Source organism: Salvia splendens, chromosome 6 (assembly GCF_004379255.2).
Source record: "Salvia splendens isolate huo1 chromosome 6, SspV2, whole genome shotgun sequence".
Classification (NCBI taxonomy): Eukaryota; Viridiplantae; Streptophyta; class Magnoliopsida; order Lamiales; family Lamiaceae; genus Salvia; species Salvia splendens.
In genome coordinates this window covers 6552945-6569445 of record NC_056037.1, presented here as the reverse complement: position 1 = coordinate 6569445, position 16501 = coordinate 6552945, and the positions used below count along the sequence as shown (strand labels likewise).

Here is a 16501-nt window from a genome sequence, read left to right as displayed (position 1 = left end):
AGAAAGCTCACTTTTGAAGAAGAAGAAGAAGAAGTGGGGTTGCTTAAAAACACCAAGAAAATTGCTGGAAAAATCAATAGGAAATTCACCGACTCAGGGTTTCTCCGGCTAAAGTGATGCACATGAAAAAATCGAATTTGTGTTTCAATTGTTCATAATTTCTTGATGGATTCTTGAATCTTCATCTAACTCAGATCAATTTTTCTGTCGGTTGTATAGTAGTATTAATTTTTGGTATGTTTGACCGTTTGAATTCGATTAGGGTATTATTTGTCACAAATTTTCACGTACCATTTTCTCGTCTCTCTCACAAAATTAGATGTACATTAAAATTTAAAACAAATGAATACTTACTTATTTTAAATTTGGAGGGTATATTTTTTCATTGTAATCACTAATCAATTGATTCGATTGGTACTTGAGCATCCAAATAAAAGTTGTATGGTAATTTTAGTAATTTTTTGTCGGAGTCAAGTTTTATGTTAAGGCCTTCTTTTGCTAACAAAATTAGTATCAACAATGTTATTAGAAATCGGAATAGTATTTAGTTTTGTGTGAATATAATGAGTGTATATATTTGATGTTTAAGATAATAAAAACAATTAATTAATTTTTTTGTTCGATTCAATGATTTATCTTTAAAATTACATTATAAATGGATAAAATTAGCAACACTAAAATATTCATTCAAGTGTAGATTTGATCAAACACTAGAATCAAGTAACCCAAACGTATAACTATATGTTTGATTAAACGCTCAACTTGCAATATTAATGGTGAATATAGATTTGTTTCATGTTCATAATTTTCGTTGTAGTATATCATTAGATGACGACATGAATCCTAACAAGTGGAGTATATACTATTTGAGAGTACTTCGTGATTCCTTAGTGTTGATTAGGTTTGGTGGCCGAATCTATGATTTTTGGACTGCGTATTGGTTCTGGGTTCAGTCTAACTTTTCTTACTTACTATCTTTAAGTAAAATCAAATTAATTACTAGTGAAACAATTTCACCAAACCATAGATATTAATCACCATACACGATCAATTCAAAAATATTAGTAAGAATAGTGGATCCAAATCACGAGACAATGCCATATTTTTGGGATCAACTATTAGTATTCTCACAGAAAAACATTTGGTGTGGACAATATTTAATACGAATGTAATGTACATATTCTGCCACAATAGTCCAAAACCTCTAACGGCTACTTCAACCGATATAATTTAAGACAACATTTCTGTGTTCTTTCTTGACAACTAAAAAACCCATCACTATTTTTCACCTCGAAACTCCGATGCCTCTGATCTCCTGCGACGGCGCTCCGCCGCCACTCTTAATGGTAGTGGAGTATCTCGAATTTTCCATGTCGAATGACCTCCTCTACAAGTTCCCCGACAACTCCGCCTTCGACTTCAACTACGCCCAGAGCTCCATTTGGTCCCCTCTCCTCCCCCGCGCAGGCGGCAGCGGCGGCGTTTCAAGAAAGCTCGCTTATGAAGAAGTGGGCATGCTTGAAAACACCAAGAAAATTGCTGGGAAAATTAAGAGGAAGTTCACCGATGCTGTGCTTAACAATGTAAGCAGATGCACCAAGATGAAGAGGCGGAGGCGGAGGTCTTCAGGTTTTCTCCGGTGGCGCCACCCCTCAGCTAGTCCCACGGTACAACTTCTCGTTTGTTTGTACCTTATAGATTGTAGTAAAAGTTTATAATATGAAAGTTTCAATTTTATTTGTTAAATTGTAGGCTTACTAAGTTATAATACTATGATTTTTATAATTAAGGGGATGGTGATATTTTTTTGTGTGTAGGGATTGGCTAAAGTGATGAAGGGTGCAGCTCATCATTTTAAGAAGAGAATGAAGAAAAATTCGAATTTAGATTTCGATCATTCATAATTTATTATGTTATTCTTGAATCTTGATCTTACTCAGATCATTTTTTCTTTCAGTTGTATTTTTTGGTAGTATTATTATTATTTTAAACTGTGATATGTTTTATCGTGAGCATTCGATTACAATGCATTACGAATATTTTATTTAATCTAGTTTCAAATTTAAGTATTTGATTTTGGCCATTTGTTGTAGATGCAATTTGAAAGTTGAAAAAACAATAACTGAAATACAGTGTGTTCTGTTTACATGTGTTGAAGATTGAATAAGATATTGACTGACATTGGAATTTGGATTAGGCCGTTGGATTTGAGGCAAAAATTAATTACCATGCACAAAGTAAATGACTGCAAACAATTATCTTGGACTCTTGCCTCAAGTATGTAACTCAAAAGTGACCGTTGCGATATTTATTTTTTATAAAATTAAAGATGATGATTTATACCACACTACTTATACAATATAATAATAAAAATTATTATAAATTAATTATCATGGAGAAAAATAGATGGATCTGTATGAATTTGAATTTTCTAATTTTCTCGTCCGTGCATGAATTGTCTCTCTTCTAAAGGTATTTAACATTTATACTGCAAAATTACATACCAGCATTCACACTATATATAAATATTGTTAATAATTTTACGCTATTATTCGACTTCCACAGCACACCAGAAATAAATGCGTCAAAAAAAAAAATTAAAAACGTGGCTAAGTGCTGATCAAGACGTAGTTATCATAAACCTAATGGCGTGATAGAAATTGTTAACGACGTGATTTAATTTATTAGTATTACATGCACTAAAGTAGGATATCTGAAAATAGATGAGGCGTTGAAACATGATTATTTTTCCAAAAAAAGAAAAGAAAATGACAGTGGAGTTGGTTAGATATTAGAATGACTGTGTTGAAGGCAGTGTTGTTAGAGTCGCGGGGCGCCCCTGGGCGATGAGGGGGGACCCCGGGTCGCGGGGCAACGGGGCGAGAGACCCACGAATCGGGGCGCCAGAATAGCCGAATGATGATTATATTTGTGTCTCTTTTATAAGTTTGTTGCTTGAATGTTTTATCACATCAAATAAATCTACATACATTATTACTCCATATTAAAAAAAGATGATTAGACGAAAAATATAAATTTTTAAACAACATAACATAACTAAATAACTGAATTTTATTATAAAAAATCATCAAAGTTCCAAAAAAAGTTGCAAAACATAAAATAATTAACTAAATAATATCATCATCACTCAGAGGTAAGTCCTCTTCTCCTTCATCGGATACAACCAAATTAATATTTTCACTATCATCTTCATTATCCACAAGAGTATAAGCACGCATAGAGCTTGAGGCTTGTTCTCTTGTGCTTGTGCTACCTCTAGTATGGTACACTGCTTCCGACGCTCCAGAAGCTCTACCAACGTCCATCCAACGAAGATCATCATCATCAAACACCAAATCATCAAGATCATTATCCTCATCCTGCATCCTACCAAGTAACCATTCGTTACTTTCATCAATATCACTCAATAGATTTAATTTAGTGTGGAAGATTAAGATATCATTTCATTAACTTTGAGAGTATTATTTTTCGTGTAATTTATTCAAGCAATAAAATAAATCCGAGGTTTATTTGTCATCGCAGAATTAATTAGCGAACCATTACTTAACATCAATTATACGAACGACTTAGGAGAGCCCACGAGTATATAGGCACAGCAGGCCCATCCTTGAAAACCATTTAGTCCATTCTTTCTTTAAAGGTTCTAGGCCTAAGTTCCTTTTAAAATTAGTCATCAGCCCAACATTAAAATTAAACTTGGTCCACACCTTTAATTTTAAGAGACCCAAAAACAGATAAAAGAGAAAGGCCCAACACTACACTTCCTCACCTCATCGGTCTCTATCTCTCTCTTTTCATTTCATTCTTTTCAATTTGGGGAAAAAATAATCCTAGATCTCTCTTCTCCCTCTTGGCGAAAACGCCCATCCCGACTGTCTAACGCCGGTCGCCGGATCCGCCGGCGTCCTCTTCCCTCTCCCGCTGGCTGTTCTGTAAGAATTCTTTTCCACCTAATTTAACTATATGGATCCGCCGGCGACCCAGACGACCCAGGCGCGCCCCACCGTCACTCCACGGATCTCGCACGACCCCGCCGCATCGGGGCGATTACAGTCTCGCTTTGATCGCCCCGAGCGCGATTTTCACAACACTGGTTGAAGGTGAATCTAGTTATGCTTACAAGAGATTGATTGATGAAATGATGATGGGCAATGCCTCGGCCTTATGAATTTAATTCATCAAGTGTTCCAATCATATATCTAAATTAACCAAATTGCAAAAGGCTGACTATTCAAGGCTCTACTCATGGCTTCTCTCTCAGAAGAGCTACTCCATGTTGTTTATCTAGCAGGATTTTCTAACAACTTTCTAAGAGAAAACACACCGAAGAGAAACGTAAGATGAAATACTGATCACAAATCTCCAACTCACAGTTTTTTACCTAATAACTTGCAACAAACATAAGCTGTGGTTGCTTAGGAGGTTAGTTGTGGAGATTTTTTGAGTTGCTAAATTATACTGTATATACATAATTGCAACAGCAAGTTCAAAAAGGAGAAACCTCGTCATAAATGTAGAACATTCTCAAGCATGTCTAGCCGTACCAGGCAGCTGTGCTGGTCTAATACTTTGCTCATCCTGAATATGCACGTTGCAAAAATCGAGTTATAAAATGTGAAAGTATTTCGTGAAGTGATTAGTATGTTTTTCAGTATATCGGTGTTGCAAGTTACCTGAATGCCATAAGTGTATGTCGGTTGTCTAAAATCCAAGTGCCCCTGAAAAGAAACAGCACAAGATAATTACTCTTCTAAGTAGCCGTGTTAAGAGGTTGTAAGACATGGCAATGAAAGCATAGTACCATTGCAGGCATGCTTTGTTGAGCACCATAGAAACTATCATGGCTAGAAGCAAGGGAATGCAATTGTCCCTAAAATCGAATCACAAAATCGTATATGTTACATTGACTCACTCTGGGACGTATATGTATAACGAGCAAGACAGTGAACCTACAAGTCCCTGCATAGTCTGTTGACCTACGTAGAATGTGTCATTTGGTGGCTCCATCAGATTTAACTGGATTACAAGAAAGAGTCATATTTATAGATAATACTGTCATCCCACAAAAATCATATATTTAGTACAATACTCCATCATAGAAACGAAACTTTCCACGGCAATGGCATAAAAGCGTACCAGTCCATGCACATGTTGTTGAGATCCATAGTATCCATTTAAAGGGATTCCCTCGGAGCTTAGAGGTTCCTATAATTTAAAACAAGAACATATGATATCATATCAAATAGTAGTATATAATTACTCTCAGGGCATGTCGAAAATTCAACTAAATTTTATCACTTTGATACACTGCAAACTTTATAGCTCACCATTCGCTGCAAACCGTCTTGAGTATCAATTGCAACTGCTTCTGGCTCTGGCTGCGTCTGGGGTAAAAAGTTTCAACAGCAAAAGTCAAAGTCAGGTTTGGTAATAGTTATTCCAGAAAACCACATACAAGATTTTGTGCAATGCAAGGAGGCATTTAAAACGAAATGAAATTCAACGGATGTAACAAGTATTTACCTTTCTTTTCTTGCTTGTGTTATTTTTCCTAATTGTTTTGGCAGGTGGGAGCAGCAGGTCCTCTTCTTCAGTAAAACGAAGTCCACCGGTGTTACTACTGCATTCTGCAGGGTTTTCGTTGTTTATATTTACGCAGCTTTTCAGAGCTTCAACTAGAGCGCGGCAAGCAATGTTGTAATTCTCCTCACTCAAGGAACCTTCTTCTCCCAATCCAATAGCACGCTTGCATAGATCGTTATACCTCTGTATCCTATTTCGGATTCTTTCAGTTCCTTCAACCAACATTTGCTTGTTTTTTGCGTCTTTCGTCCACCTCTTCAGGATATATTGAGACGGGATCCTGGAAAGACCACATATTTGGAGGACAATCATTGCATGCCGACAAAGAAAACCTTTGTATTCAAACATTAGGCACGAGCAAGAAACCTCTACCTTTGCTTCATTCCATGTAACTACAAAATTCTCATTTTTCTCGCAATCATCAACCCTAAAAGTGGTGTTGCCTCCGTATTCCTTTTCCTTCTTGGGATGGCATCCTACAACGCCCAAGACCTCTATCTGGAATCTCCGAAATATTGCATGGGTATAGATTGCCGACATCTGTTTTTCCCAAGGTGAAGGCGACTTCAGTGCCGGCTGTTTGTGCCAGGTTTCGAAGTCTGCCATGTCTTCATCTTCGTACTGGTTCTGAATTATTGCCCCGTATTGTCTCACAAACTCTTTCAAATTGATCTTCTTATGAATGTATTTGTCAAAATAGGAATTCACACTATCCGATCGCTGATGTGGGGACATCCCAGCCAGAAATGTATCCCTCATGAATGAAGGAACCCACTTTTTACGGTCCACATAGATTGAATGAATCCATTCATTTTCTTGTAGCTCAAATCGACTGACCATCTTCCACCACCTCATGTCAAACTCTTCATCTGTCAATGACTTGAAAATGCACTTGTTGAACTTTTTCATGAAATTCTCGTGCTTTTTTAGCACGTGGGCAAGGGTTTCGGGGACCCTTTCCAAAATATGCCATAAAGCAAAGCAATGGCGCGAATATGGCATAACTTCTTCAATTGCTGATTTCAATTGTTTATCTTGATCACTGATTATAACTTTCGGAGATTGGCCACCCATCGCTCTGAGCCATGTCTTTATTAACCAAACAAATGTTGGTTTGGTTTCATCAGCTAGCAATGCACATCCAAGCATCATAGGCTGGAAATGATGGTTCACCCCAAGGAACAGAGCAATAGGCATCTTCTCGCTGCTTTCTGTGTAACTAGTATCGAAGAACACAACATCATTGAAGGTGGCATAGTCTTTCCTGCTTTTTGCATCGACCCAGAACAAGTTCCTCACTCGCTGATCTTCGTTCAAGTCGATTGCATAAAAGAAACAAGGATTCTCCTTCTGGATTTGCACGAAATATTCTAAGACAACTTGAGCATCTCCCTCTTCTAGGGCCAAGAACCTACCTCTGTCAAACTGGTGATCAAACTCATTCTTGGTGAGGCAACAATTTTGACTCACTATAGCTTGTCTCGACATCTCAACATACATCTTCCTCGTCCTCTCACTAACCGCATACAGAATGTCTATGTTACTCTTCTCAGCTAACTTCACATTCCTATGGATACGAAAATGATATGCTAAGGCAGGCAAAAGCTCATGATTGTGTTCCTTTACAAACTCATGAATATACCACTTACCATCCCGTTTCTTCTTCACATGCATACTGGCTTTACAATCTGTCTTCTTAACACTCGGCCTTCTGCTGACACCACTCTCTGATTCTGGTGTGACTCCATATCTTGAACATGCAAATTTAGCATCAATGAATTCTTTTGTTTTCTTTGAGCGGCGGCTGTTTTTGATCGAGGTGGTGAAACCCATAGACTTTGCATATTCCTGATAAAACGAATAGGCAGCCTCATGGGAGTCGAACTCAATGCCATCATGTGGTTCAAAGGTGTCACCTTCAATCCCCCCAGCATCTCTTCTAGACGAACTGCTTACCTGGCCCTCCCGACTCTTTGCAGCATCTACAATGTCGACTACATTTGACGCAATACTTTGTTCTCCACCTTCCACATTGTCCTCAAAATCCACCATAGCATCTACAGTTTCTCCAAACTACTGCTTCTATCATTGATTAAACTGTGAACACGAGAAACTCAATTATAAACAGCAAAATACAGAATATGGAACACTCGAAGAAAGCAAAACACCGGATCTTCCTCACTGCTCACGGGAAAATTACACAAAAACGGAAGCTAATTATGACATCATACCCATAAACACGATACAAATCGGAATTCTGCAAAAAAAATGGCCTCTAAATTTCTAATTGCTAACGACAAAAAAATCAAAGATTAACCTCATGGATTACAATCTATCAATCAGCACAGCCCTAAAAATTCTCATTTCTCGAGTACTCGAAGATAAATGGGGCAAAAATAAAAACAACATATGTGAAAAATTCCAGAAAATCAGCAAAAACTACAAACAGAAACGAAGTGTATTAATAATTAATTCACAAACATTGTCTTACCGATATACGTCGAGAATTCACAATCGTTTCTAGCAGCGCCTTGGATCCGTCGTTTAAGTTGATCAGGGTTTTTCAGCTAGCTAATTGGATTCAGATAGAAAAAGGGTTCTACGATAACTATATACTGAAATTTGGGAAATTTACTTTTATTTTCTCCCTCTACAGTAGCCTCTTCCTCATAATAATAATAATAATAATTCATTCATTTTTATTACTCCCTTTATCAACCAAAAAATAGTCTAATTTTGTTATTTTGAGATATCCATAAAAATATTCTCATTTCTAAACATGAAAAAATTCTCAAATATTTTAGCCCCTCTGTATCTCAATCTCTCTTACGTTATCTAATTTTTCTCCGTCTGTTTTACTTTATCAATTGCTCACTAAAAACTGTGCCGTCTACAACAGATGGGTCTATTTATTATGGACGGATGGAATATTATCCTCCCTCTGTATAAAAGTACTATGAACTACTCCCTTCGTCCTATAAGAATATGCACTATTTACTTTTTTGTTCGTCCTATAATAATATGCACTTTCAAATTTTTAAAACTATTTTCACTCTAACGAGGTGAGACCTATTCTTTACTAACAATACTTTAATTACTTTTCCCCTCTCTTAGTTTCCCAATTTAGCATTAAAATTCGTGTTGAACCCAAAGTGCATATTCTTTAGGGACGGGGTGAGTATTTCATTATTAATCCATCTGTGAAAGGTACCTTATAATTTTAAATAGTTAAACAACACACAATGCTCATACACATAATTTTATTTACAACTTATATCATTACACTATACTACTAATGATATGGAGCTCAGGCCATCCGCAACGCCGTCTCTTAACCGTCTCATCCCTTAACTATTCATAGGCCTCACTGTACTTTTCACTCCATCTCTTAACTAAGAGACAGAACCTGCAACCATCCATCTCTTATTCGTCTCTTAACCATCTCTTAACTTACTATTCATTCAATTTCATTTTTTATTTTTCCAACAAATTCAATTAATAAAAAACACACTTCATTAAATAAAATAAGAATACAACTTAAAATCCTTAAAAAAATACATAATTAAATTCGTGGCAAAATAAATTAAATTCGTGGAGCTTCCACCGACTCGTCCTCCTTCCGGATGGGGTTCATCTGGATAATCCTCTCGAATTTGGGAAAATCACTGCGAATACCTCGGTGCGGAGGGACGAGCGTATGCATCCACATCAAAATGGGGTGGTTGGTACCCCCCGGCGTCGACGAGCCCTGGGTGCCCGGGGTAGACGAATCGGAACCGGAACCACCCAACACGTTGTACATGCCTCCAGTCGCCAAACGCGTTGATGTCAAACCCGCCGGAGCCGCCACCGCCAGAGTTTCCGTCGCCGGACATTTTGTGATGAGAGGTTAGATGAAAATTGAATAGGAAATGGAGATGATTTGGAGGATTTGATGTGTATTTGTTTGTGAAATGATGATGAAATATGAGTATTTATAGAGTAAAAATAATAAAAAAAAAGAAAACGGTCGAAAAACGGCAATATTACTGTTTTCGTTTTATTATTATTATTATTTAATTAAATTCGTTTTTTTTTTAGAAAATGATTTATTGCGTCATCGTGACGAAGCCTACTCGCGGGCCGGCGAGTGGACGTCACGCATGGCGCCGGAGCGCGCTATGTCGCGCAAGCGCGTGGCGAGACAGTCCGCGAGGTGTCTCGGTGGGACGGGTGTCTCGGCGAGACCGGGACGAGACGGGGCGCTGCAACGCGTCTCGCTGCCGTCTCGTCTCGGCGGGATGAGATATGAGCCACCCGCGAGACACGTTGCAGGTGGCCTCACACTCCAGTAACACTATTTATACTCTCATTTTGCCATTTCGAGATGTCTGTGATTTAAATTCTCATTTGCTTTTTTCCATTTTAGATAAATAGATTTACCATCAATTAAATCAATACACTCACGTTCTATTATAAATTATAAATTAATATAAAAGTGAAGCTCATGTTTTACTCATTTTCACATTTACTTTATAAAATTAAATAATTTTTTTAAAATTCAGTTACCGGTAAAATCTAAAATAACTTGTTAGTACTCCATATCAATGCAGTCATTTAAAATCAATTTGATTCATTTTATTAAATTTATTTTTCTCAAACATTTATAATTTTGATTAAGGGAGATTCGACCAAATTTGCATGCAAATGCGGTTGCTAAAATCATACTACTAATACACTGACGAATTCGTTAAATGTTACTTTTTTACACAGTTTTAGAATTTTTTAGATTCTAAGCGAAACATAAAGTGATTATTTAATCATATGCAATGTGGGTTCTATTTCTTTTGTAATTTTGTTATTGAGTGCAAAATTTAAAAGAAAAGGGGTTTAGGTTTACTAAATCTATAAGCATGCATTTCAACACCCTCTTATATATTGTCTATTACGAAATCTTAATTTTCATACATAATTTCTCCAATTTTTAATGTTCCATTTATATATATTGTTCGATTTTGTATCTAAGCTGTAGATTTATATGTTGTATAATTTCAATTTTCATATGCTGATTAATTTGACACGAAGAGAGTTAACCGATCACCATATCCCTTATTTGAACACAGCTTGTATTTTTGTTTTATTCAATACAGAGTATATAATAATTTACACATTGACATTTATCATGAGATTCCCTATTAAGATTCATCATTAACTATAGCAACCATTAAGAATTTGACGTGACCGGTGAGATTGAGATTGAGAATAATGCCATTCATAAGTACATTTATAAGCATAACATATGAGAAAATGAAAATATACACTTAATTAATATTTCCCATGATATTTTTTGAGGTAACTCCCATAAAAAATATTAAAAGCTCAAAAAAAAAAAGTAGTAGTAATACTGCTAATTAATTATGGTGGGGCCTAACCAACAAGACAACATTAAAATCTCATTTCCTTTTATCAAGAATGTATGTAAGGAAAATGTTTTTATTGCACTTTACCAACTTCATTTCCTAGACTCCAATAAACACACACAACACATAGTCACTCGGCCTTCAACTTCTCCTCGCCGCCCCTTTGTCCGTTTCTACTTAAATTTTTCTTGCAGCAACTCACTGGAAACGGACAAAGCTTTAACCAATTCCAGTGGTTTTGTAACTTTTGTCTTGTACAGTTGTGCAATTCCTGTGTAGAATATTCTGATTGGGAGAAAAGGTGAAAAGGGTTTCTCTCTGGGCATTCTTTTTTTGCTGCATTTTTTTTCCTCTTCTTAGATTTGGGTGTTTTAGCTGAACCTTTTGGGTTAAGTTGAATTTCAGGGTGTGGGGATGGGTAAAGTTGGAATCTTGACACACAGTTGACCCTGGAGACTGGAGTGCGTGCAATTTGGGGGTCGAAGGAAAAAGGAGAACAGCTGCGGCTAAGGTGAAATGAGAGGGTAATTTGGGGGTTTTCTTTTTTGTTTTTGCTGCATTTGTTTTCCGCTTCTTGAGTTTAGGTGTTTTAGCTGACCCCATTTGGGTAAAGTTGATTTTCAGGGTGTGGGGAGGGGTGAAGTTGGAACCTTGACACACAGTTGACGCTGGAGTGCGTGCAATTTGGGGGTTGAGGTGAAAGGGTGAGAGCAGCTGTTGTGGTGAGGTGAGGAAGTGATGGTGAGAAAACATGGGTGGCAGTTGCCTGCACACACCTTTCAGGTTTTTGTTCTAGCTCATTTTCCTTTTTTCAAGTTTTTTTTGTTATGATTTTGGATTCTTTAATCTTATGTGCTCATGCTTTGGATACTGATTTGTTTGGTATTGGCCAATTTTACAACTAATTTAATGGTGGTGTTATGAACTGGAATTTTTTGGGGTTAGGGTTTGTTATGATCTCTGTACTTGCATTTCTTGAATTGGTTAAGCTGTAATATTTTGGCAAGTTTGTGTACATCATTTTAGTTTGTAAGAGAGCAAGGTCACTAGCTTCGAAGTTTAGTGGCCAGTGCAATCACATTTTGTGGATTTGGCTGTGTTTGATGAGAATGGTGATGCTTTAGTATTGGCTTGTATGTTTTGCTAGAGAGTAATTTCTAAGTGTGGTTGAAGGAATGATTATTAGTATCTCGCTATATTGTAGCAACGAGTGGTCTGTTTAATTAAATTGTGAGGAATCTGAGCAACATTTGGATTATTCGCTACTTCAAGCCTTCCATCTCATCATTATAGGTTATGCGATTAGATCTCATCATAATAGGATATGAGTTTAGCTTTCTGTATTAATGTTGCTTTTCAAATATTCTTATTCAAGATGTGAGCCCATTGACCGTGCCTTTAATATATGTCTTTTCGCAGGTTGTTGCTATTACAGTGTTTTGCTTGTTAGTGGTGGCATTTTATGCTTTCTTTGCCCCGTTTCTTGGAGGCCGAATATGGGAGTACGTGCTAATGGGTGTCTATTCCCCAGTGGTATGTCTTTATATGCAGACACACAGTAATATGTTTTTGCACCAACCTTTACAATCTATGGGCACTGATTAGACAGCAGTAATATTGATCCACACAAACTTAAAAGTTAAAAAGCTCGGGCATGGAGTATGTCTCAAATATGGAATTCATGATTTTGAAAGAATGAGCAAAAAGAAGTAGCTAATTGTAGGTAGCATATTGTCAATTAGTACAAAGAGAACCCTCCACTTAGTGACTTTAGCCATTAAAAGGGGTTCATTTTTTTGAAAGGCAGTGGCAAAAGAACATGAGTGGTGCTATTTGAGCCTCTTACGATGGAAATATGTAGGAAGTGTGTTATTCCAAAGTTGAACTTTGGAATGCAGTGAAGGTCTCTTGTTTTAATTATCATAATGTGAAGGAAAGTCTTGGTTTTTGCGTGGGTTGTGGGCAGCCATTATTCATGAAAATAAAATAGAGATTCCGATTTCAAGAAGTTGTATATTCTGAAGTGGAAAAGGCAATTTTCAACCTATAATAATAAATTATTTTTACTGAAAAAAGACTGATTGTATCAAGGTTTTCTTTGTGTGCAGGCAATATTGGTGTTTATTCTTTATGTTCGATCTACTGCAATAAACCCGGCAGACCCCGGCATTATGTATAAATTCGACCCTGAGCTAATGAACGAGGCAAGGGAAAAGCGTGAATCGATTGCGCATGGTCTGAGAAGGAAATACGATGAAGGTAGTAATGGAACTCATTCATGTGCATCTTCGCCCTCAAGAAGTTCCTTTGCTGGAGCTAACTCTAGCAAGAAGGGTTCGGTCGAGTCTGTGAAATCCAACACTCAAGCTGTACCTCCGAGGAGGAGTCCTCTCTGCCATTTTTTCGGCGGATTTCTCTGTGCAATCTTTGTTCTTGAAGATTGCCGCAAACAGGATGAAACAGCTGAGCTGGAAGGTACAGGCGAAGATGCTTTGTTTTGCACGCTGTGCAACGCTGAGGTAGATTATTCGTTTCCGAGATTTCTATATGTTATTAGTATTATTTCTCACTGACCGCATACTTCTTTTTAGGTTCGGAAATTCAGCAAGCACTGTCGAAGTTGTGACAAGTGTGTGGATGGATTCGATCATCATTGCCGGGTACATCCACTGCTTTCGCGCATTGTCTCTTTCTGATTAGGAAGATTCATATAAATTTAGTGTGTTTAGGAGCTGACATCATTGTGTAATGCTTTGCAGTGGCTCAATAACTGCGTAGGGCGGAAGAATTACGCCACATTTATCTCACTTATGGGCATCAGTTTAGTTTGGGTAAGGCTCAAGGAATTATAGAGTTAGTGACCCTAAATGTTCGGGACGACTGATCTCTTGTCCTGTCTGTTTCTCCAGCTTGTTGTTGAAGCTGGAGTGGGCATTGGCGTTCTAGTTCGTTGCTTCACCAATAAGCATTATATGGAGGCTCAAATAGTTGATCGGCTAGGAAATGGTTTCTCCCGTGCCCCATTTGCGACTGTTGTGGTAACACCTTCATGAATATATTGTTTGAATAATTGAATACGTGATTATAAAGTGGAGTCTTTCTTATCTTGTTGGGTTTTTTCGTTTGCAGGCTTTATGTTCAGCCGTGTCCTTGCTGGCATGTGTGCCCTTGGGCGAACTTTTCTTTTTCCACATGATCCTAATACGAAAGGTTGAATCTCACCTCTATGCAGTCTCGTTTTCTTCCTCAATATATCTCCATTGGATGCGTCTAGTGATTAATCGGTTTCTTGATTGCGACAGGGCATTACGACTTACGAGTATGTCGTGGCAATGAGGGCCATGAGCGAAGTGCCTCCAGGAGCATCAGTCGACGAGGAGCTCCCGGATATTTTATATTCTCCATCTGGATCTGCAACGACTGGTTTCAGCGGCGGAAGTTCACTGGGGCTGCAATATAAGGGTGCTTGGTGCACGCCTCCTCGAGTTTTTGTTGACTATCAGGTACACTTCTACGTTAATTGAGCGACTTTCTTGATTATAAGGGTCGTCCTCATCTTCTTCTACCCATGCCGTGTTTGAAGACTATTTCTGATCCGAATTATGCATATCAGGAAGAAGTTGCACCGCAATTAGGACCTGGTATGATCCCGTCTACGGTTGATCCGGATGCTAACGGATTGGGTGAGAAGGGAAATAAGGGGCCGAAAAAGGGAGTTCGGATCAGTGCGTGGAAGCTTGCTAAACTAGACTCGAGCGACGCAATGAAAGCGGCTGCCAAAGCAAGGGCATCATCATCTGTATTACGTCCTCTTGATGGTCGTCGTTTGCCTGATTCCGAGATAAGTTCGAGCGAGAATGGCAGTATCAAAAGTAGCATGAGCACCGACACCGGAGGAAACAAAGATGCGCGGAACGATCTCAGACTGTCACCTCGGAGGCACTCGTTCGCTCCGAGTCAAGGCAGCCGAGATGAGTATGAGACCGGGACTCAAAGCATGAGCAGTTTCAGCAGTCCGGGTCATGTTCATGAATCCGTCTCGTTGAGCCCTCTTCCACAACCTCGCAGTCTGAACCCTCTCATCTCAGATCAGCCGCTGGCCCCTAGAGCGGCGGCTATTCCTGCTAGAAACAACCCAGTCTTCCCTAACTCCTCAGGTTTCGACGAAAAGATTATGCAGAGGCATAGCGGTCCCGATACCCTCCTGCTCTCTGCTCCGACTGCTCTGACTGCTCCGGCAGTTTCCTTCATTCGAGATGTGAAAAGAATGTCTGTTGTTTGGGATCAGGAAGCCGGGAGGTACGTCTCTGTTCCGTTATCAACAGCAGATGCCCGAAAAAGACCATCTTTACCGTCTGCTCTACCAAACACTACTTCAGCAACAAGCAATCAAGATAAGCGCCTGTCTGCCCCCGTTCGAGAGCCTCCACCGCCCCTAGCTAAGCCGGCAATCCACCAGTCGGAGAAGCTGACGTACACGGGAGAATCCATCTTCTTTGGCGGCCCACTTCTCAGTGCTCCGATCAGAGACGGGCTGAGAGGTGAAGGGGGCTCGAGCTCAAAAGATGGACAGGATAAGCTGCCCATCAACTTGCCTCGAGATTCAAGATTCAAGAGGGATGCCGTCTCGAACCAGCTCCCGATTTTCATTCCTGGGGATTTTGAGCTCAACCCTCCATCGGGATCGAGTTTCTAGTATCTCGTTCTACCAAAGAAACCCTAACGCGGCCATTCGTTCCCACATATGCCTACGAGCTGCAGACTAGAAGAAACCCCTCGATGGGGGCTGTATTCGTGCCCCCATCGGAACCTTTCCCTCACACGAAAGCTACGCTGCGGCTAGGTTCCAGTGGTTTCTTCTCACCACAGGCTTTGGTTATTTACCATTTTTGTTGCTTCGTTGTATCAATATACTCGACTGAGACCCGGCCACAGCCGGTTCATCCGGCCGGCCAGCGTAGATTTGCATACATTCCTGGCTGTTGATGATGCTTTAGCTTTGTGTGTATTGTTTGATTTAATCATCAGATTTTAACCACCGGTGGCATTTAAGATCCAGGGATGAATATTTACACAAGGAGCTGTTACACTTACTATATTAATTGAGGTTATTAACGAACCAAAAATAATAATTTTGGACTATAATTCTCAAAATTTGAACACGTCAATATAAGTGCTTGAAATTCATGTAGTACTATTAATAAGCCACTATAGTCTGTAAGAGTTTTAAATTCTCAATATTATTATTTTTAAAATGAACCAATTTGGAGTTTAGACTATTTGTGAAGTATACAAAATTTTTAACATACTCGTACTCATCAACCAATTAATATCTGTATAAATAATATGAGCTTCCCTCGTTATAAAAAGCTACTACTATAAAATTTTAGGTTGTGGGCATATAAAGTTAAATAATTTATGGGGTATTTTTACATATTATTCCTTATTTTTGCATTCAAAATTAAAATGAATCTTGCTTTAGCTTTTTTGCTTTAAAA

General features: G+C 38.5%; 3 protein-coding genes across 17 annotated transcripts; 2 read left to right on the top strand and 1 right to left on the bottom strand.

Annotated features, from left to right (window-relative positions):
* The first annotated feature begins 1271 nt into the window (after positions 1 to 1271).
* On the top strand, positions 1272 to 1999 carry LOC121807507. The gene is made up of 2 exons (XM_042207748.1): positions 1272 to 1667; positions 1818 to 1999. Exons 1-2 carry the CDS (start codon positions 1302 to 1304, stop codon positions 1902 to 1904), a joined length of 453 nt encoding a protein of 150 aa, XP_042063682.1. The 5' UTR covers positions 1272 to 1301; the 3' UTR covers positions 1905 to 1999.
* A 1055-nt stretch (positions 2000 to 3054) lies between these two features.
* LOC121808471 (protein FAR-RED IMPAIRED RESPONSE 1-like) lies at positions 3055 to 8246 on the bottom strand. Of its 8 annotated transcripts, none has more exons than XM_042208983.1 (9): positions 8096 to 8246; positions 5545 to 7701; positions 5349 to 5405; positions 5158 to 5226; positions 4975 to 5037; positions 4823 to 4891; positions 4695 to 4739; positions 4566 to 4599; positions 3055 to 3387 (listed from the first exon to the last, which is right to left on the bottom strand). In XM_042208983.1, the coding sequence occupies exons 2-9, from the start codon at positions 7654 to 7656 to the stop codon at positions 3149 to 3151; spliced, it is 2688 nt and encodes an 895-aa protein (XP_042064917.1). In that variant the 5' UTR covers positions 7657 to 7701; positions 8096 to 8246; the 3' UTR covers positions 3055 to 3148. The 8 variants fall into 8 exon arrangements, with proteins under 8 accessions (XP_042064917.1, XP_042064918.1, XP_042064924.1 ...); XM_042208990.1 differs by having other exon boundaries at positions 3244 to 3380; XM_042208985.1 differs by having other exon boundaries at positions 3246 to 3380; positions 4523 to 4599.
* Positions 8247 to 11088: 2842 nt separating this feature from the next.
* On the top strand, positions 11089 to 16041 carry LOC121809320 (probable protein S-acyltransferase 19). Of its 8 annotated transcripts, none has more exons than XM_042209885.1 (11): positions 11089 to 11304; positions 11409 to 11514; positions 11628 to 11786; positions 12423 to 12536; positions 13112 to 13522; positions 13595 to 13663; positions 13763 to 13834; positions 13913 to 14041; positions 14133 to 14213; positions 14306 to 14506; positions 14617 to 16041. In XM_042209885.1, exons 3-11 carry the CDS (start codon positions 11742 to 11744, stop codon positions 15697 to 15699), a joined length of 2205 nt encoding a protein of 734 aa, XP_042065819.1. In that variant the 5' UTR covers positions 11089 to 11304; positions 11409 to 11514; positions 11628 to 11741; the 3' UTR covers positions 15700 to 16041. The 8 variants fall into 8 exon arrangements, with proteins under 8 accessions (XP_042065819.1, XP_042065820.1, XP_042065816.1 ...); XM_042209886.1 differs by having other exon boundaries at positions 11617 to 11786; XM_042209882.1 differs by having other exon boundaries at positions 11409 to 11527.
* The last annotated feature ends 460 nt before the right edge of the window (positions 16042 to 16501 follow it).

Bases quoted from the DNA above. Each gene is read 5' to 3' on its own strand.
- LOC121809320 (XM_042209885.1), top strand. From the start codon at position 11,742: ATGGTGAGAAAACATGGGTGGCAGTTGCCTGCACACACCTTTCAG. The intron at 13,664-13,762 runs GTACATCCACTG...AATGCTTTGCAG, and splicing joins GATTCGATCATCATTGCCGG to TGGCTCAATAACTGCGTAGG. The intron at 14,042-14,132 runs GTAACACCTTCA...TTTCGTTTGCAG, and splicing joins CCCCATTTGCGACTGTTGTG to GCTTTATGTTCAGCCGTGTC.
- LOC121808471 (XM_042208983.1), bottom strand. From the start codon at position 7,656: ATGGTGGATTTTGAGGACAATGTGGAAGGTGGAGAACAAAGTATTGCG. The intron at 5,038-5,157 runs GTACGCTTTTAT...CTTGTAATCCAG, and splicing joins AACAACATGTGCATGGACTG to TTAAATCTGATGGAGCCACC. The intron at 3,388-4,565 runs GTACGGCTAGAC...GTTACTTGGTAG, and splicing joins TAGACCAGCACAGCTGCCTG to GATGCAGGATGAGGATAATG.
- LOC121807507 (XM_042207748.1), top strand. From the start codon at position 1,302: ATGCCTCTGATCTCCTGCGACGGCGCTCCGCCGCCACTCTTAATGGTA. The intron at 1,668-1,817 runs GTACAACTTCTC...TTTTGTGTGTAG, and splicing joins ACCCCTCAGCTAGTCCCACG to GGATTGGCTAAAGTGATGAA.